A 27522-nucleotide genomic window follows, 5' to 3' on the forward strand; every position below is an offset into this window, starting at 1 on the left:
ACAAGGATTTGACCCGTCGATCACGAAACTGGCGGGGCTCGCCGAAGGAGAAGGACGTCTACTGCGTCTGACTTATTGGCGAGCCTCAACGCTAAATCAGTTTTCTTGAGTGTTTGTGTGCGCGTTACCAGTTTGTATCACAGACTTGACTCGCGTTGAAGTGAAACAACAACGTTTATAATTCACGTCACGCATGTACGCTTTCATTATGTCTGTGGAAATAATATCGACCTTTATTGTTTTTGTGGTCCATTGCGATCCTCGCTCACCATATTGTGATGGTGGGACGAGCGAGATAATTGTTCCTACTACACGCGATGCGTTATTCTTGCATTGGAGCGCAACGGCTCATGTGGATATATCAGATGTCAAAGTATTAAAATCTACGTGCAGTGACACTTTTTTGTGATTGTAGCAGATTTGAATACGCGACATCGCAAACCGAAAGTTCCAACGCGTAATGCCAGTGCGCCGCAACAAAAAATTCCGGCGCTGTGGTCTTCAGCAGTGGAACGAAATAAGCCCTTGCTCTTCCACTAATTTAGAGACGCAGGCAGACATTACAGATTTGAAGGCAAAATGTTCAAGAAACTAAGTTTTGGGTGGCTACAGATTTTTAGCTCTATCTACAGATTTTTCGGGCTCGGATCTACAGATAAATTTGTTTTACGTGTGGCAACACTGGGCGTAAGCCTCCTACGTCATGGGTGTGTTGAGAGCAACGTCTATCTTATGCCGGTGATGTGCTTTGCATTTTAAGATGACATATCTCGCTAATAATCTACTTCAGTGATATTTTGCGCTGAATGTCGTGATAGCTACGTGTTCCGGTAATGGCATTTCACTTCTCCATATCATCATGACCATCCTTTCAAGAAGACATCGCCAATCTGTCTTTGCAAGACGCTAGCTGAGTCCCTATCATGCTTGCCTGACTGACAATCTCAAACGGATCTCACCATCTCCATGTTTTATCATTGTCATGCCGCAGTATTGCCTCCGCTGCTGTTGCGCCATTAAACGTCAAATCAAATTAACCATATAGTCATCAATGGAGACAAGCTATTTTTTTGTATGTCATGGCGACAAACTTAAAAAAAAAAACTCTTCCCATCAAAACCTTGCATTTAACCCTTTTACAAACAGGGTGTCCGCTGACTCCCTGTATATAAAAACCATGGACAGAATTTTATAAAATAAGAAAACACTCTTTTTAATTACTATAAATGACGATATATTCTATTTTAAATGGGCCATGTTGTGGTCGCACTAGCCACCTCCTGGGGAGTTCTCCTCATTAATTTTGATTAACGAACTTTTTCAATTATGTAGGATAGAAGTTTGGCGCAACAACCATGTCTGCTCCTTCTGTTGCGCTCATGCTGTTGTGGTGTTTAGAAAAAGAATCAAGCCCAATATAAAGTGAGCAACAACTATGACCATCAAATCTGCTTTTATTTCCACGGCTTTATTTGTTTTGTTTTTTTCTGACGACGGCAACAGCACCAGCGCGCTAAATGGAACAAATATCTTTTCTTTTTAAATAAGCAATCCCCCTTTTTTAGAAATCGTTTAAAAAATTTAGCTTTGAAATTTAGCTTAGCTTCAAAAATTCTGTTCATAGTTCACGGAGACACCCCAGCACGAATGACCATTAAACATCACAATTGAGGCTCAGTGGCACAATACTAATGTATGTTTAAAAAAAAAGTCAAACTTCAGCAGTAACAAGCCGTGTACACATAAATCTATTACGTATAAGTAGGGCCTGACTTATTCGGGTTATATTGTGCTTCAATAATTCGGGTGTAATCGGGTTGAACGGAACTTGATTCAACCTAATTCTGGTTAAATCGGATTGGATCAGGCGTAAATCTTTGGTTTACTCGCCATAATACACGACACAACAGTAGGCACAGCATGTCAATATTTAGCCTATGCATCTAAGAGGCAGCAGGGTCTCTGTTTTGAGAGTGGGTATTAGCATATTTATGCAGTTACAACACAGTTTCCAAAGTTGTGTTGACTTCAGATTCCCCAGGTCCAGCAGTTTTCGGGGAAATACTGGGTTAAACCCTGTTTTTCCAGATTTGAATCGGGAGGTAAATATCGGGCATAATCGGGTATAACCCTAAAGAGTCAGGCCCTGCGTATAAGCCATCCAATTGCCCCGACTTATCATGAAAAAGGCAATACAGTTAGTATAGTCATTCTACTTGTTTCATCGGTTAGGGTGACCTCCCCCGATACCTGCCCCAAAGTGCAGAATTTTCGAGAACAAAAAAACAGTGTTAGCTGATAATCTCATGTGTACCTTCACCGATATAGACAGCAGGACCATATGATGACCAGCCGAGAGACCAGCTAATCCTGTAGTAAGTCAGACAATGCGCATACACACCATACACCAGTAAGACCAGGACACCAGTGAAACCGCACAGCACAACATATCACAAGTCATTTTATTGTAACTGACCAGTTGAAGAAGGGACAAACAAAAGGTTTGGGACTCAGAATTTTCACACTGTGGACTAACATCTGTGCCCTCTGCCACACACGTGTAAGTAAAGGACAAACGCACAACATAGCAGAGAAGGTCGCCAAGTACAGGTGATCACACAAAAGCTTGCAGCAACTATTATGTTACACCATTTTATCCAGAATGTGAAATGACGTCCCATACCACTAGGTTATTGTGACCATCTCCTCTTCCCATCACTTGTCAGAACAAAATGAAAGATAAGGCATCAGTAAATGTTCGAAAGTTAGACTCGTTAGTGGTCACCAAGATGCTAAGGATAAGTAGTGTTTCATTGAAGCATGTCTAACTTACAATATAATTAGCATAATGTTCGTATTGGACACTACATCTATTTTTGAAGCTAGTAAAAGTTTGAACACAAAGGTGAAACAAAAAGTATCACACTTCAGCTTGTTAAAGAAACTTCCCTTTCATTGCTGGTTGTAAAAGAACATGTGCACTATATGCAACTTCCTTTTGTCCTTTTAGCATTCCTAATGCATCGCAGACCTTTGAGCACATAATAGAAATATGTCAAATTAGTTAACCTCCATTAGCAGGAAGGGAGAACAAGCTAAGTTTCATCAAAGCCTGATAATGTGGACTTCAAGACACGGGCGCATCCGGAAACTTGTCATCGGCCGACAATCTGCTTGGCTAATTTTTTAGTCTGAAAAGTTCTTAGGTATTAAATAAACAAATTTTAAAGATTTGCGCAGCGCCGCTTCCGCCGCTGCGCAAACATTTGATCTAGCTCTATGTTGAAGCAGCTTTGAGTCACATTACATGGAAGGTTTTCCAGTGACAACATAACAGTCGACACCACCATGAAGTTCTGTACCTCTTTATATCAATGACCTCGTTCATTGCTCACCATCACAGTGCCGTAGTCACGTAGGTCCTCATCGTTCTCACTTTTGGAACTGCGTTGTTCATTAGAACGCACCTCGTCCATAGGTAACTCATCGGCTCGGGTTTCAGTGGCGTGGCAACTCACATGTTGAAAAGCACCGTACTTCGCAATGAGGTTTTGCTCTGGTACGCCGGTACAAAATCTGTTGAGCACGCACAACTTCATTCAGAGCCATATGTGCCTTTCCTCACTGAAACATTTCCCATAGCAGCAGATGCAATCATTGCACACACCAACTCCGAAAAAACTTGAGGGCGAGAAAATGATGGGTAGAGGAAGCAACCTCCATTAGTTCTCATCATAAGTTGCAAGTGCATTTATGATTATCATTATATCGATGTCACGCTTATAAGCTTGTCCAATGGACAAGCTGACCGGAACCAGAGATTTGATTATATCGGAGTTGTAGTTCTTTTGGAGATCGTAATAAACGGGCACGACTGTGTGGGAAATTTGTGTTGCTCCAGTATTTGAATCAGTAGGGTGTGGCCTTTGAAATTTTGCTGGTTCCTTCCTGAATTTGAGTTATCTAACACTTATTTCTGGATCACTACGACAGTAAAATGCATCTGTGCTCGAACATTCACTGCAGAAGGACTGTAATTAAGGCAGGAAGCCTCGTGCATAACATTTCCCTCGACTAGCTGGGCACTCAAATTTTCATTTTCCAAAAATAATGAAATAAACCATTCAATCCTTACACAAAAGCACTTTTTTTTTCATGCGGTCCCGTGACACTGACTCGTGTCCAGGTGCCTTTGTGATATCCTTTATCGAAGCTTTTCATTAACATCTGACGCGGCAGGAATGTAATGTGTGAATAATATTTACATCCAAATAATTACATTAGAAACGCGTGACACAATTAACAGTTGTAAACTTCTCACTGGTTCTTCAGAGTCAAGATTCATTCAAAACTCCCCCATTTATAATCTCTGGAGCCGACACCTTTGACTCAGCTTCTGGGATGTTCGAAAGGCTACAGTCTGACAACAACAAGGCACTGTGTGGGTTTTGATGTAGTACCATCAAATATTATATGGACATATTTGACGTCATAGACTGACAGGGTTATGTCTACGGGTACGTTCTATGGCCCTGTGTTGCTCTCAATATCGGTAGTTGGCACAAGACGTTCTGCAGCAGGTTCTGCAGCGGAATTTGGGTTGCTTCCGTCCACTACAGCAATATAGCTGCACATCTTGCCAGTATTTCCGTCACTACCTGAACAGGCAAAACAGAATGGATTACAGTGAGCTAGGGCTACCTCTGAGTGTTGTCGACATTGCGAACATGCCAAGTCATACGATATAGTGTATACAATAAACAGGACTAAAGGTTGAGCCGGGTGCGGGACGTAGCAGCCGGTCCTGGGACGGGCACAGGCCTGAAAATTAGGCCCGTGCAGTGCTCTAGTGGAGACCACTTTGAACGTAACTGCTTACAGTGCGGGCCCACTTATAATGCAGCTTTTTCCTACCCCCATTATGCTTCCCATAGAACATAATGTATAGGAATACTGCTTATAATGGTCATGCGACGCGGGATACTAGTTATAGTGCGGTCACAGACATCCTCTTCGAACTAGGTGAAGGACTGAGCACATTTGTCAGCGACTTCCGAAGCGTGAATCACCCATCACAAAGGACGCTTCTGGCAATGCGGGAGAGGTTGTCATTTTAGGAGGTTGGCCGCCCCGAAAAGCCTCAGACTTTTCTTTGCGTCACGTCACCCATCTTAGAGTCAACGCACAAGACTTGTGGAAAGATATTGTACAGAACGGCTTCGTTTCTTCAGCAGACACGTTTGACTGACACCGATGTTCGCATCTATGAACGAGCAGCCACCGATGAAGCGATAGTGCAAGCCGTCCGGGGCCGTGAGGCGTGTGTGCCGGAAAACAACTCTGATGATGATCGGGACTTTACGGCAGTAGAGATGTCCAGCAAAGAGGCGGTAGAGTGTGTGCACCAACTGAGGGATTCCTGTACCCAGAATGGACTGAGCAATGAGGCAGTCAGTTGCCTCGCTGCGCCGTTGTTGAGGACACAAGACATGATCAGGAAACTACGGCAGACTAAAATCGCAGCGTTTTTCCAGGCTCCCTGAGAATGTTGAATAAATTGTTCTCTCTGCAAGGAATCTCCGTGCTGTTCAGTCTGGGTCACAGCCTGGTATAACAGAAAGTTGGGTGCTCAATCTCGGGCATGTATTGGCCTAAAAATGTGATACTATTTGGTTTTAGTGCGGATTTTTGGCGTTCCCGCAATATACGTTATAAGCGGTCTCCACTGTAGCATGTGCTAGCACATCATGCCCTCATTCAGAGTGACTCCCTTTAGTTTGAACTCTGCTTTATCGAACAGAGCTTCGGTCCCCTTCAAGTTCAAATTAACGGGATCGCAGTATACTAGAACTTTCGTAAATGTTGCCTTTTTTAAGTTGTGTGTTCAAAACGCACACATTTTTTATAAACCGGTAACGACTAAGCACTCAATTTAGTGCAGTACATTGTTGGCGTTTCTGACTCCTCTAATCTCCTAAATCTGTTTCCAGATGCATGATGGCTACGTGCTCTATATGTTTGTTACCACCGGATTTTCCTAGGAGTTACTCCAGGTCACTATTTTCATTACCAATGTGCATGCAGGGTATGTTTGCACAGTTGATCGCTAGATTGATTTCGAACTGACCATTATAGCAAATTCAAAACATTAGAGCCAATAAGTGAGATGACGAAGTGTGCTGCATTGCCGGCATTCTAGATTTGAAACCCAAGAATTTCTTCACAATGGGCTTCAGTGCATCAGCAAACATCTTCTCAAACACAAGCCTATCCTGCTTGCCATGTCAATTTTTCACCTGTCTTGTATTTTCCACAATGACAGTACACATGGCTAAAGGACATTGAAAGGATGCCTCTTAAAGACATTGTGTAGCATCTTTGCACTGATGGCACTTCCGCTTCCATTCGGCTAAACTTCTTACAAAACATCTGTAGAGACGTACTCTCTCTAACAAGGTCTATTTCCAATGACATTGTGAACTATTCTCTAAATTATAAATCTAAATTGTATGAGAATCAATACTAAGGTATCACTAAAGCAGGCCTAAGCCATTAAAATTTGGCTTGGAAAACTTAATTTGAGGTATCTTCAATTACGTTTTCGGTTCCTAGACGCTCAGAAGCATTGCAGCAACGAACACCACAATAGCACAACATCAACACACATTAAACGTATGAAATGATGTGCAAAACAAGGAAACTCATTTAGCTAAATCATATAGCAGAGCCATGCAAGGAAGTGATATGACCCAGGGACAAACGAGGGGGTACCATGACAAAGCAAGGCGTCAACAGAAAGGGAAGCGAACTCTCACATCATGAAGGACTCTAGCAACAGGTCGAAAGACGCAACTGTTTACTCTTCCACATGGCATTCTCACCAATAAAGACACATACGTGCAAATTTCTCGGCTGCTCAAGGCAAACTTGTAGGGCTGTGTGAATATTTGAAATATTCTATATTTGTACCGAATAACGGTACCGCGCTATTCGTATTCAAACCGAATAACATATTATCGAATACTCGTATAAGTCCGCAATCTGGCTTCAACTCATGCCTCTGAGCGTTGGGCGAAGCCTACTTTACATATCTGCGACTCAAACATATCCTGCAGAGTGGCTTCACCTCATGCCTCTGAGTGTTAGGTGAAGCTTACTTTACACTTTTGCGCGTGCGGCCTTGAATATATGCTGCAAGTTGGCTTCGCGGCATGTCTCCGTGCGTCCGTTTACACTTCTGCCAGTGCTGACGGGTTGCAGGCATTTTGTAAAAGTGCAATTTGAGGGGTCGCTTAAACTTGCCACTTTCGAGAAATATTTTACCAAATGTTGGCAGGGAAGTTTAAGTTAAATTATTTTGAGCTTTCGCTGGACCAGCTATGACACCATAGAAAAAGGGATTTCATCACACGGTCGACTACATTATGTCTGGGTACTAGATACAATCCAGAATTACAGTTTTCAGGACATTTCTAGCACAAATGTATTCATCAATGAAATATGTGAAACACAAATTAAAGGTAACATTTAGAGGGTGTGTGCAAGCTTTCCCCTTACAAGTGCTGGCAAGTTTGTATTTCCTGTTGTAGAAAAGCTAGCCAGGACATAGTTTGCAGTCAGTCTCCTCACAAACTACAACTGAGCACCTGGTTTCAATGCAGACTTTTGCTTACTATTCAACAATATGCCCACCGTGGTATTGAGCACGGTATTCAACATTATTCGATTCGCTACTATTAGAAGATTTTATTATTCGATTTGTATTTGATTCAAACCCAAAAGTCACTATTCGCACAGCCCTCCAAATTTGGCATGTTTGCTATCAGCCCCGATTGAGCTAATCGAGCTAAACCGAGTAAAACATGAAAAAGGTTCAAGAATAAGTCTGGCTCTGCCCTGAGAGATCCCTGCACTTCGAGGGGATGTTTCATTAGCTTTGGCACTGCATTGGGCACACGCTTGCTGCGTGTGCAGGTAGCACTGCCAAGCGTATTGAAGCAGACTGGTGATCCCTCATGACTGAGGGAGAATACAGCGGTAAGACACTGTGTGAAATTTCAGGATGTCTTGCAGGATGTCCAGGACATTATTCATCGATATAAGAAAGGTCGCCCTGCACATCAACAGAAAAATCTCACACTATAGCCTTGCTTCAAGCAGAATCCTGCCAGCATTTCTACTGGCATCCCATACAAACATATCTTTGCTTATTAATTTTACGCTTTGATACCTATCGCCAGCCACTCTTCATCGTGTTCCTGACAGGACGCCTGCTACTAGAAACATACTATTATTCTGCCTTTGTTTGCTGGTTTGCACTAATTCCATTATGTGTATGCAAGAGGCATCATGCACGCAACAGTTCGAAATTGGAATTTTTGAAAACGTGCGTAGATCAGTGGAACGGTACCTGATGATTCTGGTTGACGCAGAGAAAGAACGCAGAGAAGTGCAAGACCTGCAAAGACATGCCAGGCGCTATGCACATAAGCATAGTTTGACCGTGTCTCGAAGAAGGCATACAATGCTGCCCCAGTGCCTGTTAGTAGGAACCCAGGAGTTATGGAAAGAAGCCACACACATCGATGAGGGTAACAGGTGCGCAGTGCATAGCACTGTCGAGCCTGCAAAAATGAATTCAGCGTAAATATTGATGGCTACACAAATACTCCTCTGATTTTATCAAGTTTGGCCTCTAGGCCCACTATTCTATTATATTTTTCTGTATCTCTTGAAAATTGGTTAAAGGGATGGTCGCATCCGTTCTAGTTGGTTTTGAAACCATAGTGTCATTTTATTCCTCATGGACCACGGTATCGAGAATCCCACGTGAAAGAGTGACGTAGTTTGATTCTTATTCGATGGAATGCATAACAGGAACAGGCGCCAGATTTTGAGAGTATGCTGGAATGCCCTCTCCGGAAAAAGGAGAAAACGTCACTCCCTAAGAACCAACAAAGGCACAAACTTGAGAAAAGGAATGCCGCAGCTGTCCAGGCGTTTCACAGAGTCACGGGGCGTCTGGATGGCGCCTTTCTCCTCTGAGCTCCGCCCTGTCACTCCTCTGGTCAGGGAGTGACGTCATACCGCCGGAGCTTCTGCAGCAGCGGAAGCGGCGCTGATCTTTAAAATTCGTTTATTTAATACAGTCAATCTCGGTTATAACGAACTCGACGGTCGTGCGCAACCCGTTCATTATATCCGAAGTTCGCTATAAATGGAATGGACAAAAAATTTGATCTAAAAGGCCAGCAGTGTAAGAAACATGAGTCATGTATGCCGCTCATTGAAAATACATCGTTAATGGCGCCTGTTTATACACAGTTGTGGAGATCACGGCGTTTTCTAAGTCATCAAGATGGTCCAGGTGGGCCGCGGCGAGCGCCTTCGTGTACACAAAATCGTGGAGCGAAGCAACGTACTTGAGTGCCTCCGCTGTAGTTAAAATGTAAGGAGGGGAAGACACTGTGTCATCATCATCGTCATCGGAAAGTTCGTTTTGCGGCGGGCGCACGTCGGCAATGATGTCCGAATCACTGAAGTCCGCGACGGCCTGTGCGTCGTCATCTGCTGTCGCGAACTCCTCGAAAGACTGAGAGCCGTCAGTCAGATTCGCAGCCGTTGCTCTGCCCCAAAGTTCTGTGTCGGTATCACGCACACCAAAGTCCACTTCACGATCGGCGTCTGTAGCCAGTGCCTGATGAACAAATCCAGCTTTTCTGAAGCAGTTTCGCAAAGTTTCCCGCTTCACCTGCATCCATTAGCCTTAATCATCGGCCAAACGGGTGCACGTGCAGCGCGCGCTGATGGTGACAGCGCATTGGCTGCAAAGCGAGGTCACGTGCAAGCGGCGCCTGACAAATCCGCGGGCGTCTGACGTCGCGCGCTCGCCTTCTCCAGTGGTCGAGGGAGCTCTTTCGGTCGCAGTAACCGAAGGCTCCCCGGCAATTCGTTCATAATAGGCGGGGGCAATTTCCATAGACTGAATACAAATTTTGACGGTCGTTCGTGAGGCATTCGTTACAACCGAGATTTACTGTATCTAAGCACTTTTCGGGCGAAAAAATTTGCCAAGTAGATTGTCGGCCGATGCTGAACACAGTGCTATCAGTTCCAACCAATGGGTTTCGGGATGCGACCGTCCATTTAAGCCACAGCACTAAGTAGACAGCAAGCATGTGGTGTGATGGCTATACAGAACATGGCGACAAGTTGAGCACTAATTTTGACTGCAGTAATTTGTATTGCTGGTGTGTGGTGTTAGAAAGATGAATCAGGAAAACAGCTCTAATGCTATCCACAATATATATTGTGGGTCGTTTGGAAACTACGAAGTCGTGTTTTTGATAACCATGTTCCCCACTTTGCCAACAGTTCCGAGACTAGGGCAAGTTGAAACTTGCTCTGAGCAAGGACCAGTATAACAATGACATACCCAAGATATAAGTACGATAGAAATGCCGACTGTCACAGGTAAAGCAAATGCAGCGAGGCTCGTCCGGTCGTACTGAACCACTGCAGCAATTGCCAACACCCCCAGTGTGGCGGACACCGATCGCACTTTCTCTGGCACTTTCGCGATGGCTAAAAGCGTGATCCAGAAGGCGGCGATTGCCAGCATGAAGTCCCAGAACTGCAACACTTCCAGTGGCACCACACAGAGGGGTGACAGCTCAGCATCGCACATGTGATAAAACTGTAAGTAATCAAGCATACATCAAATTACAAAACTCGTGAGGCAGGACTAAATACCTAGATCTGTTTCACAAAACTACAGAAAAGTACCGAATTTATTGTCAAATCCTAAAGATCTGTCAATCATTTTAATAATGTTCATATAAGAAAATGATGAAATAGTGGTAGCGGGCAGAACTGGATATTTCAGTTATGTTTACGTGAATGTGGGTTGTAAATAAAATTTTGAGAACAATTTGATGGAATTCACATGCAAAATTCCACTACATCCGTTCAACGTAATCATAGGCGAAGTCCTGGACTTTCTGCCAAATGTGTGGGAAACTGTTGGATGCTATCAGTGAGATCTCTGTTGATCACGGTGATGAAGCGCCCTCCTACTTGGAGCACTGACGGAATTTCTGGACACCTGCTGCCCCTGAGTGGTTCTTTCAATCGATACGCCAACACATTGTTGCCACAGGCTTCAAACACAGAGCATCAAACTTACTGAATTCCCCTCATATCATGCCAGCCCAAAAACATGGCATGACAAAAATATATATGTGCACGAAATGTCTCACCGTGGAAGCCAGCATTGCGGCTGTGTAGACAACACATTCGAGGTAGTGGTGCCGCACGTACGCCAGTACCATGGCAGGTATCATGACTAGATTACTCAGTGTCAGCAGTAGCAGCCGTACCAGAAGATCCGTGTGGCCAAGCGCTTTTCTGTCGTCTGAGCAGCCCCAGCCGCGGTACCCTACGTGAGACGATATTTATACGAGGAACTACACCGGTGACGGAAGATCCGGTTGTTACCTGCACGACATATGCAGCAACTGTATAAGAAGCTGTCGCTCTGATACTGAAAGCAGGTCCCAAACTTGCCACATTCCATGTTGAGGCAAGGTGTCCCATTCAGGTGCACTTCCAAAGGGACGTGGTCCACACCGCAGGCCACATGTTCGGGGTCGCTGAGGAACGGACCACGGGATCACATACCTCTAGAAGTACTATAAACATATTTTTATTCGCAACGTATTAATTTTTGGCAAATTTTGCGACCGCTAAAAAATCGCGAAACACTGCAGTCGTGAACATAGCTTGACGTTTATCCCGCAGAAGGAAAGAGCCCGGGAATAGCGGAATAAAACACTCGTGAAGAACTTCACAAATGAGATATTGCTCGATTCGCAAATTAATACATTGCGAATAAAAATACGTTTACAGTATTTACTCTTTCGAAAGCATAAGCATGATACATTGTGAGGAAGTTAGAAATTGTGCGCAGGACAGAGAACAGAAAGTAGCGTTGGAGCTCGAACGGCAAACTATATATATTCCTGAAGTGTGGGTACTGTGACCTCCGAACACGCTAGCCTGCCTGCTGCTACTCACAAACCCAGCAGTTATTACTCTAGCACAGACTGCTTCGTAAACTCCACGCTTCTTGTACACTGTGTTCATAGAGAAAACTTTGTCCTCACGTCCTACAATGGTAGCATTATTCTAAACATACTATGGTTTTCGTTAGGGGTGTGCGAATATTCGAATTCTCGAATCGAATCGAATATCAAACGCTCGAACTATTCGATTCGCGAATCGAATATTCAATATTCGATTTTTCGAATATTCGACTATTCCACAAATATGAACGACACATCCCGAAAGTGGGCTTCACCTGATGCTTCCGTGCATGAGGTGAAGCCTCCTTTACGAAATTGCCCTTGCTGCAGGACCAACACAGGACGGACAGTGTTTAGTTTAAGATAACGTTATCCAAAGTTAGTTTTGTAGACATCGTTTGTGGAAGGGGCGGCGCCCCTCCCACATGCAGTTTAGCGGTGCCGACGAGGGACTTTGGTTTAATGTCTGTGAGGTTCCCTTTAAAAAGTTGTCTCTCGAATAATGACTACAGCCCATGAACAAGAAGGGTGTCTTAAAGATGTCCTTTGCATCTAAAATTTCAGTAGTGCAACTTCGTAGGACGAGTGCAAAGAAACTAAAGGGTGTTCATGGCAAAGCTGAGGCAGGATGCCAATTCGTTTGTTTCACAAATGGCCTGTGGTTGTCTGAAACAATTACAGCCTAATCCGTATAAGATGCTACTGCCTGACATAAAATTTTGAAATGAAGATAACCACTCTAGTACTCCAGTAAGTGTAGGCTCACCTGAAAATCAGGAAGCACTCATATAAAATTAGAGTAGGGGCTTTAAACAGAAGAATTGCATGTCTCTCTTGTGACAGTTAATGCCAGAAAAATTACACTAAAGCCATGGGCTACAAAATGGAAACTTTTAGTGCGAAAGTCACATATTTTAAATTTTGCGCAAATATTCGATATTCGATTCGGTATTCGGAATTTTTTTCCCCCATTCGATTCGATATTCGATTTGACTTAAAATATTCGGATTCGCACACCCCTAGTTTTCATGCTTACTGAAAACTTTGACCCCCCGTAAAATGACAGGGGCTCAATATTCCCCAGCAAAACTTTGGGAAATGTCTATTCATGCCATAAGGTATCCACAATAATTTTTTTGGTCCAGAAATGCAGGGGGTCGAGCAGGACGTTTGGATCATTTGGCAAGGAATGACCCTATACGTTTAAGTTCATGTAATTATAGGAAACATATCTAGGTACACTGCATTAACGACTTACCTCCGATTATCCTTGTGATGGCTCGTGCACAGAGGCAAAATGCCCAGGTACCATAGTCCCGATTCAGGAAAAGGGACATGAAGTTGGCCAGATCTGAATTCAGCCCTGCTAGTGTTGACTTCTACTACGCCTTTAGTAAGCCATGTCCCAGTATCGGGGTCAAGCTTTGGACGTGTGCCATATGAGAGGGCTGCCCGCACAGTGAGTTCTGCCAGTGACGGTCCCTGGAAAACCCTTGCTCATCTATAGGACATAATATGATACACAAGATGCAGAACTCAGTGTAAAAGAGCAGGGAACACATACATACAGTACACACATTTGGCAGTGTCCTCAAAAGAAAAAAATATATAATTTCTGTTGCCACCAACACATGTGATGTCGACGTCATGTTAACTGAATGAATGGCGAACAAAATACAGTCCAGGCTATGTGGGACCTCCAAATGTTTTATGTGGGTAAGAGCTAGTGTAGAGCTCTAGAGAGCGAGTAAGAGCTAGGGTAGGAGGTTAGTGGTCTACCTAACAGCTATGTAGTACAGGGATTTTCTCAGCACCCACCACATCCCCCTAATGCACCGCAAAAATCTTGCAACACCCCCCCACCCCCCAAAATGCCTCCCAGAACCATACCAAGACAGCTCATACCGCGCCCAACTCTTACCATGGCAGTCTTGGGGTTCAGTCAAATTTCATCATGCATCACCAATTAGCCTGCATTATGACAATTATTCAAGAAAAAATACACCACAGCATGAGATCTGAAAAGGTATCAGGAGGGTAAAACTCACACCCTTACATACCTCATGATGTGGGTCGATGACCAGTCTCAAAGAGAGTGTTCCACCAGTTCCTGTTCCCTGTACTACGTTGAATGTAAGTAGCGTCGGAGACATCGTAGTGACGTTAATGCTGGAGTTGGACGAGAACTCTGTGTCCAAGAACTGATAGCCGTACTCAAATACGATCCACTTGTCCACATACTGCAAAACGGTTGTTCTTAGTGTCTTTTGACCTTTTTAATCGGCAAATTATTTTCATGATTTAAAAAAGGAAAAGAAAATTCTACACCGCAATGCATGTATTCTTTGCGGTTATAGATGCTGATAGCAAAAAATATGAACCTTTGCTACCATTGTGGTTCTGCAATCTGCCGACATCTCTGCATTCATGTACGAGAATGGTTCTTGTTGTAAATACAGTCAAACTCCTTTACAACGAAACTCAGGGTACAGCAAAAAAAATTTGCAGTAAAGGTATTTTCGTTAAAAAGGATGTCCATTATTGGACCTATAGGCTCCAGCGGGACCGCAAAAAAAATTTGCTGTAGTGGTATTTTCGTTAAAAAGGTGTTAGCTATAAAGGAGTTTGACTGTAGTAGAATGGCTGTTCCTTTTGGACAACTGTCTTGATCACGCGTGATGCTAGCCACTACAGAGGCATCACGATTATACGAAACCTCTAAGTGATATAAAAATGGTGCTATCGCAGCCTCCTTTCTCTGCTTGCGAAGATAAAGAATACCTCGCTCAGTTAACCTGTACGATGCTTGACGGAACTGATTACTTACCTTAATACATCACAACCGATGTCGAACAGTCACAAAAATTAATTTCTGGTGAAGGAAACAGATAATCACAGAATAACTGCCAGAATATCAAGCTGACGGCCTGGAATATTGAAAGCAGGGAAGAGGGGAGAGAGCTTCAAACAGACATGCTACTGCTCTGCAGCAGACGTGTACACGTTCCCGAAAAAAAGGAACTAAATACCGTTACTCGTTACCACGAAAAAAAAGGAACTAAATACGTGACTAGTTACCAAAGCAGCAAAAGGAACGTGTTCCCGTTACTCACCAGTAACGAGTTACTCTTACGTTACCATGCTATTACAGAGCCACAACCATGTCAAAATAAAAATTGACACGCGCTTTATTCGGTCCGATAATTTACATGGTATTCGCTTTGAAGAATAGTTGGTACTTGAAATGGGCATCGGTTATTTTTGGTTCGTTTCCTCGAGAGAGCCTCTGTGGCAATATACTGGAAAATTGCTGTGTAGAGGCTCTTTGAAACTGCTGTGAAAATTGGCTGCATCAAATACAGCCATCTTTGTTTGATGCATGTATTGGAAAGAGGATGCGCCTGATTAGTAATGAGGCTGACTTTCATTTTTTTCCTGTAAATTCAAGATCCACAGCTGCCTTTATTCCCTTATTTTTGCACCACTGTTAGGAGGTTACACGACGTCTGCGCAATTCTGTGTTTATGTGAAGTGATAAACGCTGCACCAACATCTATAAGCCGTTGTATAAGATGGCTCTTTGCATGGTTCTTTCCTTTTTTTCCTCCCCCCGTTGTAAACCATCTATCAGCCACAGTTCTCGGGCTAACTCCTCCCTACACAGCATTAACTCCACGAAGTATCCGATTGATATGGTAACTGCTACAGCCAACAAAAATATTGAAGACGCTTACCCGAGCACGCCCCTGCAAATTTGAATACGACGTGTGGGATGTACTGCGTCATTTTGGTTTGGGAAGGCAAAGAAGACACTAAAATACTGCATTCCCGTTCCCTTTTGCCGCCTTCACCCTGAACCCCAACCCAAGCCACACTGAAGTGATTATCATCTGTGCCATCTAATAATCCAGTGAGTGGTCCTCAATGGAGCCCACAAATGTGGAGGTGGGAGAGAAAATACAGGGACTAAGGTTTCTTCCCGGGATACGCTGCTAGGCTAATGACACGCACGAGCTGCATATAATAAACCCGGGATCTCATCGTCCAGGTCAGGTGAACACACTTTATAACAACACGACGAATCAACAAAGAATGATAATGCCATCTCAAAATCCGAGTTTACGCGAGTTTAGTCACTCTAGTATATCCATTGGCAGCAGCTGGGAGATAACACACACACAAAGGAAATCCAGGGTCTTTTTCCAGGAATGCTTTCACAGTCAATGACTTGATCGGAACGTGTTTCGTCATTCAGCATGCCGGTCACCCTAGGACTCAACGAACAAGTTACCGATTTTTGTAACTGAATACATTAGCAGTTACAATTTTCAGAAAAGTAACTAGGTTGTTACTTTGTTACCAAAAAAAGTAACTGGTTACTGAGTAACGAGTTACTTGTAACGAGCTACGTACAACTCTGCTCTGCAGCTGCATTGTGTTCTACTACAAAAACATGGATATTATGCTCACAGGAAGAAGAGCACTGAGGAACACACATTACGTATGTTCAAATCCTACAGAAAAAGTGCAAACCTTTCTTAGTAACAGCGGATATTAGAACACATAATGGCAGCACAGGTTAGCAACATGCTATGTAAATTTCTAATTTCCTTGCTGCTCCTTCGAACACATGTACATCATGCTGTTCAGAAGGTGTTATTTTATCACAACTTGTCTAAATGGTAAAAGATACAGAAAAACTAAATTTAAATCACACTTCCTCTCTGTTGGTGTCAATTGCAGTGACTCACCTGAAGGGCAAAAGTGGGCCAGCACATATTCCTGGATGTTGAAGGAGCAATATAGTTCTTGAGAACAGAGCGTATTTCCGACCCAGTGGAGGAGAGCATTTGCTGGAGAAGGTGAACTTTTTGCTTCTGCTTCGCCCTCATTGGAGAGACATTCTCAATGTCATCGCTGCACACTGAAATGTCCACAATTCCCATCTTCAGCCACATGAAGAGAAATAGATAGCAATGAACCCAAACTCCTTCCATTGACCACCGTCTCTCCTAACATGGACTGTACACTGAAAACCGTGCTTCAGTATCTTCTTGGACATACAAACAGCATTACGTCAACATTAGAACTTTTTTTTCAGCATTCGGCATTATGATGCTTCCTGCAGCACTACAACAAATGGGAACCAAAAAATTGTGGCAGAAATCACTGCACAGAGTAACGTTGAAATGCAATATGTAGTATTTGAGGCCACTGCGCACATGTTCTGGTACAATCAATGAATGATCTAACTGGTTATGCGCAACTACATAATAAGGAAACTAAATACAGTCAACCTTCGTTTTATGAACCCTCGATCTGTGAATTCCCTCGGTTTATGAACAGCGTCACAAGGAACCAAACTTTTCCCATGTATTTCTCCCTCGGTTTATGAACCCTCGATATCCGAACTGTGAACGGATTTTCATGGTACGAACCGCAAAAACACGTCTTCTAACCTCGATTTATGAAAGGGGACGACAGAGCCGTCCAGAGGTTGATGCACGGGACGGTACTGGAACGCGTCAATAAAGATCTACAAAGAATGAAGGTCAAGCCACAAGAATTAGAGTGAGAACAGAGGAGTGCATTTCCTGTGGTGACTGTGAATACATATGTGAGCCGCTTGATGATGGTGCTTTAGTGCAGTTGTCAAGTGATGATGGCGAGGTTGATCTTAGAGTTAGTGAAGATAACTTGCAGTACTGTTCCGAAGGTGTGACAGCTCGCCCAGCGTTGACTCACATCCACAGTGCAATATGGTATTCGAAGACCTAGCGGACAAGTCAAGTGCCAGACTTCTATCGTCTCTTCTGAACAGGATAAATGCAGCCGAATGCAGCACAATTATGCAATATTTTCTAAAATTAGCGTAATCTAGTGCATTACCTGTTGTGTTTCAGCCCATTTTTCTTCCGTGCACCTTGCACCTCGATTTATGAATCCCTTGATTTATTAACAATTTTTTGAGAAACGAAGGGTGTTAGTAAATCGAGGGTTGACTGTAATTAATAAATACCAAATTAATGTACTACTATTTAGCTAATGAACTAGTTAATCATGAAGGTTTTTTTTGTTATGTAGTTATTTAAAAATTAGTATAGATAATTAATTGAATTAACCCAGGTAACAAATTAGTTAATTACTAATTAGTTAATCATCTCATTGTTCATCATTTTACCAATTAGCTGTTAACCAATTAACTGTCTGATTACTGGTTAGCTACTATTCACCCTTAATTACCACTACTTCATTTACTTTATGTATTGATTTGGCAATTAAAAATTTAATGCTTCACTTAATTAATTAGTAATCAACCAATCGATAGGTCGATATCCAGGACACACAAAGTACGCAGGGATTCACCCATACATACAGCTAAAAAAATGTTCCGCATTTAATAGAAACACTGCATTTCATGTGGAATTGAAACATAGCATTTCTGCCCAATTCACAAACAGTAGTTACATGGACCATTTTCTTCACACCACTTTTACAGAGCAAGTCGCAGACACTGCATTTACGCGCGGAATAGAACTGTACCTGTAGAGATGAAAAATAAATCTGAAATGGTACACAGTAATCAGCTAATCACCATATTGAACAAACGCACAAAGGAGAGACAAGGACGGACAACGCTGTCCCTGTCTGTCCTTGTCTCCTCCATGCTTTCATTCAATATGGTGCAGTTCAACCAACACGCTATACATTTACTTTCATAGTAATTAACTTCTCAAAAACACACAAACTGCATCCCACCATATCTGAGTGTACAGACTATTTACCGGCCTCGGTAGGTCAGTTGACAGTGTGTCTGCCTACTGATCCCAGGGTTTCGGGTTCGATCCTGGCTGAGGATGCCAGAAACATGGTTGCACAGAAAAAGTTACTTAGACATGCCATCTTCCCCGTGGGACGTTAAATACAGTTTCCGTGGGCTGAGATTTCGACACACACTAAGGAACCATCAGGCTGGCAAACGTAATCCACAGACCGACCACTGTGGTGTCGCTCAAGATCACAGTTGTCTTTTGGTGTTAAGCCACAAATTATCACCGTGAATTATCTACCAACTATTTTACTGTCCTTTCCTTTCCCTTCACTTTTCGACTATCCGTGCGTTTGTTGACCAAGAGCGAGGAAGGCTCCGCCCCATGGATGCGGGCCAATAGGAGGACGCAGAGGGCAGGTACTTCCCAAGCTTCTGCTCTCGCCTAAGAAATGGCGCAGCGTTACCGTTGTTCCGCGTGTCACAATGCTTGTGCCGTGGTGCACCAATCTAACCAACGGCTCTGCCGTCCATTAACCGGCGTATGCGTGACGCCCGTTTGGCCTCGTTCCCATGTTGACGGACGGCGAAGCCATTGGTTAGGTTGGTGCTCCATGGGAGAAGCCTTGCGGCAGGCGAAATTTATGGTAGCTGCTGGTTAACGGACGGCGAAGCAGTTGGTTCGACTGGTGCGCCATGGCAGAAGCCTCGCGACATGCGAAACAACGGTAATGCTGCGCCATCTCCTAGACGAGAGCAGAGGCTTGGAAAGTGCCTGCCCTCCGCGTCCTCCCATTGGCCCGCATCCAGGAGGTGGAGCCTCCCTTGCCCTTGGTTGGCAAACGCAAGGGTAGTCCATTTTTCTTACGTAGCTGTAACTACAACTACAAATTGAAACTACGATATGAATAATATTGTCTGCAAGCATGCGCTGGAACCCACCTGTAGATTTGGTAGTCAGAGTGAAGTTGACGACATGACTCCTGGGACTGATCGAAATGTAGCTCCAAACATTTGGGGTTGGAACCACGGACCCCGTACAATGACCAGAAGAAGAGTTTGAACAGTCGACTAGGCACGAGTTCGCCAAGGCGAAACTGTGGTTGATGTCGGATTTGTTAAACTTTTCGGGCAGCACGCCAGATGCGGCATGAATTATCAAAGGGCAAAGCTCTCCCTCTGCATCGTCCGTAGCGGAACAGTGTGTCACAGAGAAGTTTACATTCCAGGCATGTTTTGGTGACATGAATCTGTAATACGATGACACTTGCAAATCAACAAACAAGGCACTTGTAAAATTCGGAAAGAACATGTAGATTCGCGATAAAGTAACTAATATTATAAATATATAAACTGTGATTAGGATTAAAATATTCGTATTTACCTGAAGTATGTTACCCTCCTGATACTATGTGTCGAGCTTTGATCCAACAGCAAAACTCTCACATTATTGGCCAAGCGTGCATTGAACATGCCAGATATCATCGCCTTGCAAGGGGTGTGGAGGTTCTGTAAAGCAGAGGGTTATATTGACAAAAATAGCAGTCTCCAGCCTGTTTTAATTAAGAGTATGCCCTCCACTACAAGCATAGCCATTAGAGAAGGCGAACAGGGTGATAAATGAGACATTAAAGGGTTTTGCTTATTTATTTATTTACAAATTACTGCAGGCATTACATGATTCCATTTGCAGGAATGGAAACTAGTTACTAGTACAAACAAGGTATAAACCCCAATAAAGGACCCCGGGAACTTGACTACCCACTACAGAATTATTTAACAAGGAATAGTAAGCCGTCCTTTTTAGCTGACCTTTCCCGTCCAAATAAATAATCCCCCCCCCCCAATAAGGAGTCAGGAAATGAGGAGTCTTATACATGGACATGCAAGCAAAAACCGACATTCCATGAATAGCTAAAAGGTGCAACTGTCGTTCGTCACACAGAAACGGTGGCAGTGAATTACAATTGAAAATGTGAGAAGGCAACGCACTCCACTCCCATCTCGTAAGTTTTTTTATTTCTAAACTGCTGTCACTTACGAGTCACTCACAGGCAAATCTTTGGAGAGAGTCTGTGGTACTAAAGGGAGGAAACCCGATGTAAGACCTGCCAAATATGTATTAGTCCCCCACGGCTGCTGTGCCGTGACTATCGCGTTGTCTGGGTGAGGAAGTCACAGTGTAACCGAAGGGGCACACGCTGTGCCAGAACTCACCACCAAAAAACATGTGTTCTATGTCAACATTGTCTATCGATACAGACTTACGCACCTTTTGCAGAATTCGTTCATCGCTATCTATGAAGAATGAGACTGCAAACCAACCGCCAGGCACAGGCGAGGTGACGTTGATGTAGCGAGGTTGTTCATCGGTGCGCACGGTTATGTACCGCAACGTTCCTGAGCCCAGCCCTGTTACGTAATGCTCCGGAAAAGATGCATTGAACGGGTTCACGACTGGGAAGCTCCCGTGTTGCATGTACCTAAGGAACTCAGACATTGGGAGAATGAGTATAATTTTTACCTGGTTACACGCAATGAGCGCATAAACAACTGGTAACACGCATACAACCTACAAACAGGATGAGCATGGCCAGAACCAACACCACCTATAGATAGAGAAAGCCTGCTTACTCGTCGGTGTGACTTAACAACTAATAGTCAGCCAATCAGGATCGTGCTTTCAACGGCGGCAGCGAATCACGAACGTGTCTTCACCGGTCATGGCTGTGAAGACGAACCATCATCGTCTGTGAGTGGCCCCAAACTTTTTCAAAACTGATTTTCTGGAGAGCGTGTTGCACTTTTTGTCTAACTATTCAGGTCTGCAGGTTCCAAGTGAGCTGCAATCATTTGCGGGTACTTGAATTCGCAGAACGGCGAACTGCAGTAGCAGACAAATTCTGACTATATATGTCCACGTAGCGAAGGAGGGAGAGGAGGCAATAAGCAGGCCTTCTGCATCTAGGTGGCGTTGTCCGAACACAGACAATCCTTGGAACATGCTCGTGTTCTTAGCGCTCAAACTGCAGACGAGAGCCTGTATGTGACTGCGTGTTTGCGCATACTGCGTACAAGCCCCCAAAATGCTAAGCATATTATCTGTACTCACAAATGCAAGTCTTTAACTGAGCAACGCTTGCTGATGTTGGCCTTAAAGTGAAAGCTGGCCTCCAAAACCTCATCAGGGACGTTGAAATGGAACACCACCACTTTGCCGAAGTGAGTGTACTTGCTAACGAGCCGTGGCATAGACTTCTCAAGTGTAACCCAGGAAGATGTGGTTTCATGCTCGCCTGAAACAAAATTTAAGCGGTATAGTGAAGAGCAATACGATAGTCGCTCTCTGCTTGCACAGCCAGCGGGTGGTTCTCTGCCTTGTGTCACTTGCGTTGCTAGAGCCAGAAGATAATCCATGAAATGTGCAAATGACAAAAACAAATGTGTACCTTGTATAAAATTATTTTCTATACAATAATCATTACTTCTACTGTCGGCTGGTCGTAGGGACGCATGATTACTGTATGCGAGAAACACTACGTATTCTCTCAGTTTCTATATTTACAATCTAACTTTTGTCCTGACTTGTACCTTCTCCATGTATATCGCAAATGTGTGTTGTGTTGGTTTATGTGTTGTGGACATTTATTGTGCCAGATAATTCATCACACTGCACTGTGTAGTTTTCAATGTAGAGGAAAACTAAAATGATGTACTGGGTAGCCACTCGCCGCGACCGGTGTGTCATGTTAACTGTTTAGCCCCACCCACAGTTTTCCATTTTCCACGTATAACACACATGCACATCACAATGTGACGAAGGATGAAAACACAGTAGAAGGCATGTGCACATATCCTGTGAACAAGGGATACAGGCGGAGGTCACCTGTAGCCGACTGCATGCCTCACTTTACCCAAGTTTGAACCAACATCATGTGGTCACAGCAAAGGAGATTGACTGGACAATGACATAGTAGAAAGACTTGCATTGGAATCATAGGGTGCCACTTCTCTAGTGCATCAAGAAGGAGACTGCAAAAACACAGGACTACTCTCTTCTCCTGTGTTTTTGCTATCGCCTTCCTGATGGAATGGATCTATACCAAGCAGCCCAGCTGTTGATTCATCACTTTTCTAGTCATTCAGCATCACATTACGGTGGAACTTACTCACAGATCGTCATACGATGTTGACATAACAATCCATCAAGATCACCATTCGATATAATACACTGTGCTTCTGTTTTTGTGCCCCCTAGTTTAGCCCATTTTCCTCTATCTCAATTTTTCCTCACGTGTTTTGACTCGGACTCCTAACACCGAAGGTCCTTAGCTGCACATCCCCCACCAACATTTCGTAGCATAGTAGTGTGGGGGTCACTTGCAAAAATTGCAAATGACCCCCCCCCCCCCCCGTAATTGTTAGGCACTTATTAAGGGACCCCTCATTGTGAAAGTGACTGTAGTGCTCAACTTTTTCTAGTCCCCTTCCACACGGCAGAATAATGCACAAAACTAGACAGTCCACATTGGACAATGGTTGCAGTAAAACAAACATGTTCATCTTCGCTTATTTATGATTGTATAATGGAAAGCAAGTTCAATAGTGACAGCAACCTCACACCGCACTCTAACATCCAATGTTGCTGTCAGTAGCGGTCAGTGACCTGACCCTGTTACAGCGTTCACCTAGTGGATCGCAACGAACGCTGTGCAACACACGTGCACGTAATGATTTCAAACAAGCCGAACTTGATGGTTGGTATGGTATTGTCGATATTAATGCGCGTGTGCAGCGCAATTTAGAGGTACTTCTTGAAAGTTGTATTGTTTCATATTGTGTTGATGATGATGCTGAGCCAACACTGCAGAAGTGTGCAATCGATCGATACCTCCAATCAAATATTTACGTATTTCGAACAGCAATGCAGCAAGGAGAACGTGCTTGTGGTATTTGTATCTAGCAATGGGCTAATCACGTTCACCTATACATGTACCCGCAGCATGACTAATACACAATGTCGCGATGCAAGCGCCAGAAACTGACAAATGACAACACATTATCCAAACATCAACCAACGATTCCACTTTAAATCACAGTAGAAACTCTAAGTGGGATATCGTTCATGTGAAATTTAAAGCGCCTGCATTCTACTTAATGAATAGACGGGAAGTCACTACGCTCTCGCAAGGCACAAAAAGCAGACGACAACCGCTAGCTTCGAGCTTCGACCAATGCCTCGACATGTCTCACAGAACAACAACTCCAATGCGGCTACGAGGGTTTAACACAAGCATTGGTCTGCACTGAGTAAGCGTGACGGAGACTGTCTTACCTCCAAGAACGCTGAGACTTGCTATAATCACTAAAATAGCGGTACTACCCGAGAAACTGTGGGTAATCCATCGTACACACGCCATCGACCTTGCCGCAACAACAAATCGCTGCCAGCACCGCCTGGTTGCACGAACGAAGCAACAGGAAGTCACATGACTAAGGATGAGGGCGCAGGCTAGCTGGTGAAACCTGAAACATTCTACTAAGTGAAACCCCCTATAAAACCCCCAAGCACGACCCCCAAGACACGGGATTTCCGGGACTGTCTTCCGACTGTATTATGTCGTCCCCCTTTTTTCTGTCCTGGGGTCCTGTGTCTCGGGGGTTTCTTCGCGCGCTCCAAATTCTGCGGCTAATTTCAAGTGCTACTTGGACAAGATCTCGTATCTTCAAAATATTGCCGAATTTATGTGACAGCAGGTTTCTCACATTGATGAAAGATGAAAGTCACTGAAAAGGTTTTCTAACCTTTTCAGTGACTTTCATCTTTCATCGTTGATTTCTTAGGCAATTTGAGGCTTTGTTTGTATCTGTCCCTTCTGTGTTGTTCCAGCCTCAGAACATCAGTTTATCTCTTGTTCTCACATTGGTTGCTCCCCGCGCACACGTTTTGAAATGGGAGTTTTGAAGCAGACGACAAACGCCCGGGTGCTTGAAATTTTCCAAGGCGTGCTTCTTGTCGAGCGCCGGCAGGACGACCTTCGAATATGTTACCCTATGCTCCGATTTTAGTAAACTAATATTTTAATGTGTTGGCATTATAGTCCTCGCTACGCAAGATTCGCGGTGTGGTGGTAGCTGTCCGTCTGTCCTCACGGTGCGGTGCGCATGCGCGGTGAGGGCAGAGGGAATGAGAGACTTTCCAAACGATTTTCAAGTTTTAATGCTAACTCATTTCCGTCGGATACACCGATGGATCGACCATGGTTTTTTATAACTGTTATCATACTTTTGTATTAATGGGCAATTTCCACACGGATATCGGTGGTTATTCGCGGGAAATGTGGTGCTTTAATGCAGACATCTTCACGCCATACAGCAGTCTTCACAGTAAACAGCCCCTATGACGTCTGTTACAAATTCCCATCTTTTCCACTTCATTTGCTGTTAGAAGGAGAAGTCTTCGCAACCGTAGTCGTCTCTTCCAACGTTACTATGGTTCAAACTGAGACAACGTGTCCTCCGTCTGTGCACTGCACGAGCAGACAACAGGGAGCGGCATCACGAAGCGAGCAGTGAAACGCTCCAAAGTTTCCTTTCGCTGTTTAGTGGCCGCCCCGGGTGTCTCATACTCTCGATTTGAGTGTGCCAAAAGAGAGGCGCCTACTTAACGCAACCAGTGTGCTCAAGCCAGGGGCGGATCCAGAACCTGGGTTTGGGGGGGTTCTTTGTTGAAGCACGTAGCGGAGGAGGGAAATTCAATGCATAAACTGATGCCGCTGATGCCGCTGATGCCCCCCCCCCCCCCCCTAGATCCGACAATGGCTCAAGGTGCCGTCCGTCTGGCAACATGGCTCCTGTAATGTAGATTTGTAGATGTAGTAATGTAGACTGGGATGAAAAGGACCAAAGGAGGAAAATGGAGCAGTCTGCATATACACAAACACAAGAGAATTTCTGAGAGACGGCCACAGATCCGTACCGAACGAAATAGTAATGGGTGACCTAGGAATCTCCACTTTCGAAGCCAGAGAAGCATAGCAAAATAACATATGAAAGCTGGTTAATAGATGGAAGAACACAGATGGCCAAGAATAATATACAAGATTTCAATTCTATTGGGAATGCCGACTAGGTGGAATCTGAGAACTCGGAAATTGGAAGAAAAATACAACATACCAGTCATGCTAATAGAACGCTCATCACCAAAATTATCAGACAAAGAAATACGGGAACGAATTGAGGAAGTGGAGACGGAGGCTTGGAGAAAGAGAATGGAAGAAAAACCAGCATTTGAGACATACAGAAAGGGGAAAACTACAATAGCAAATGCAATCGGGCTGTACGATAACTCCCAAGAAAGTGGCCGTCTATTCGAGGCAAGAGGAGGGGTTCTATACGAACGAGAGAATGGCGGAGCAAGTTCGAGGACATAGATAAGCATTGCCAGCTGTGTAAGAAAGGAATAGTAGAAAACACACGACATGTGATGCTGGAGTGCGAGGTCCTTGGTGGAAAAAGAACATGCTCGCTAGAGGAAGCCCTCGGGTTTACTACGGCCAACGGAGAAAATACAGAGGTGGCAACAACCAAACGCCGATTGAAGCAATGGTCGGTAGAAAACCGTCAGGAGCATAGCAGACAGAACCGGAGGAATACAGACGATGCAAAAGCAGACGATACAACGGGACCCCTCATACCAGAGGAAAAGACGGATTCAATATCAGCACCACCACCGGGGAGTTGATAGGACACGTCTACCACTGCAACTGATTAATGACAGAAGAGAAACGAAGCAAAGAATATCCGGCACGTCCGCACATTTAAAGCTGGACCCTCGTTCCAAAGAGGCCCACCAGGGGTGCCCCTACACATCCATCCATCCATCCATCCATCCATCCATCCATCCATTTCTTTCCATCGTTTCCATCCCACCATATCCTAGAGGTGTGCGCCGTGAGGCCGTGAGCATTTTTTCCGGCGGCGGCGTAGAGCACGTTGAAGGACCGGCGGCGGCGTCGTCAGCGGCGCCACGCCGATACTGTCTTGTCGGCGTGAGCCCCGTGGGCTGTCAATATGTGTTCTCGGACGGCGACGCACGGTGCCTCAGGGCGGGGGTATTTTCTCCATCATAGATACCGAGACGATAACAGTATTTATTGCACCTTGCGCCAAACAAGTACATCAGCACTGTATAAGCGCGTATTATGAAAGAAAACCAGAACACGCAAAGGAATATTAGGAGAACGCACTTCAGGAAGGTCGTCACCCAAGCACTTCGACAGGGCCCGTTAAGGACCGGTCTCTGGAGAAAACAACATAACTAGACAGTCAGGACGATGAGCCACCCCTTAAATGGTAACCACACGTAACAGTTATAGCGAGTGCCGAACGTTCACAGGATGATAACGCGTAAAAGCTTCTTCCAGTGATCCAGTGGCTCTTTTTGAGAAATTATAGTAGATATATGTAAATATACAAACGTAAGCCCTACGTTTGCTTATTTACATATATCTACTATAACTGAAAACGATATGACATAAGGCGCACCGATAACGTCATATAATTTTTTCTTCTTCTTTTTTTTTTTTTGTTTTTTGCAGAGGCTGTAGTTATCACGAAGAAATACTGTAAAACCCTTTAATTTCGCAGCCCTAAATTTTCGCGAATCAA

At 44.1% G+C, this 27522-nt stretch overlaps 1 protein-coding gene across 5 annotated transcripts in view; it reads right to left on the reverse strand.

Annotated features, from left to right (window-relative positions):
• Positions 1-24303, reverse strand: part of LOC135378248 (post-GPI attachment to proteins factor 6-like) — a 39487-nt gene extending 15184 nt beyond the window's left edge. Inside the window, exons 1-13 of one of the 5 annotated variants that reach the window (XM_064611218.1) lie at positions 24188-24303; positions 21965-22148; positions 21125-21335; positions 20237-20361; positions 19795-20102; positions 16835-17007; positions 14144-14323; positions 13342-13565; positions 11497-11651; positions 11259-11437; positions 10436-10696; positions 8411-8624; positions 2449-4658 (exon numbers count right to left, since the gene is read on the reverse strand). In XM_064611218.1, the coding sequence (XP_064467288.1) occupies positions 4525-4658; positions 8411-8624; positions 10436-10696; positions 11259-11437; positions 11497-11651; positions 13342-13565; positions 14144-14323; positions 16835-17007; positions 19795-20102; positions 20237-20361; positions 21125-21335; positions 21965-22148; positions 24188-24272 (2433 nt within the window). In that variant the 5' untranslated portion in view covers positions 24273-24303 and the 3' untranslated portion in view covers positions 2449-4524. Of the gene's footprint in view, positions 1-2448; positions 4659-7962; positions 8114-8410; positions 8625-10435; positions 10697-11258; positions 11438-11496; positions 11652-13341; positions 13566-14143; positions 14324-16834; positions 17008-19794; positions 20103-20236; positions 20362-21124; positions 21336-21964; positions 22149-23468; positions 23590-24187 lie in introns of those variants that run through there. The other 4 variants (XM_064611222.1, XM_064611221.1, XM_064611220.1 and 1 more) reach the window with 4 other exon arrangements.
• Between the last annotated feature and the right edge of the window lie 3219 nt (positions 24304-27522).

Source organism: Ornithodoros turicata, chromosome 1, assembly GCF_037126465.1.
Source record: "Ornithodoros turicata isolate Travis chromosome 1, ASM3712646v1, whole genome shotgun sequence".
NCBI lineage: Eukaryota > Metazoa > Arthropoda > Arachnida > Ixodida > Argasidae > Ornithodoros > Ornithodoros turicata.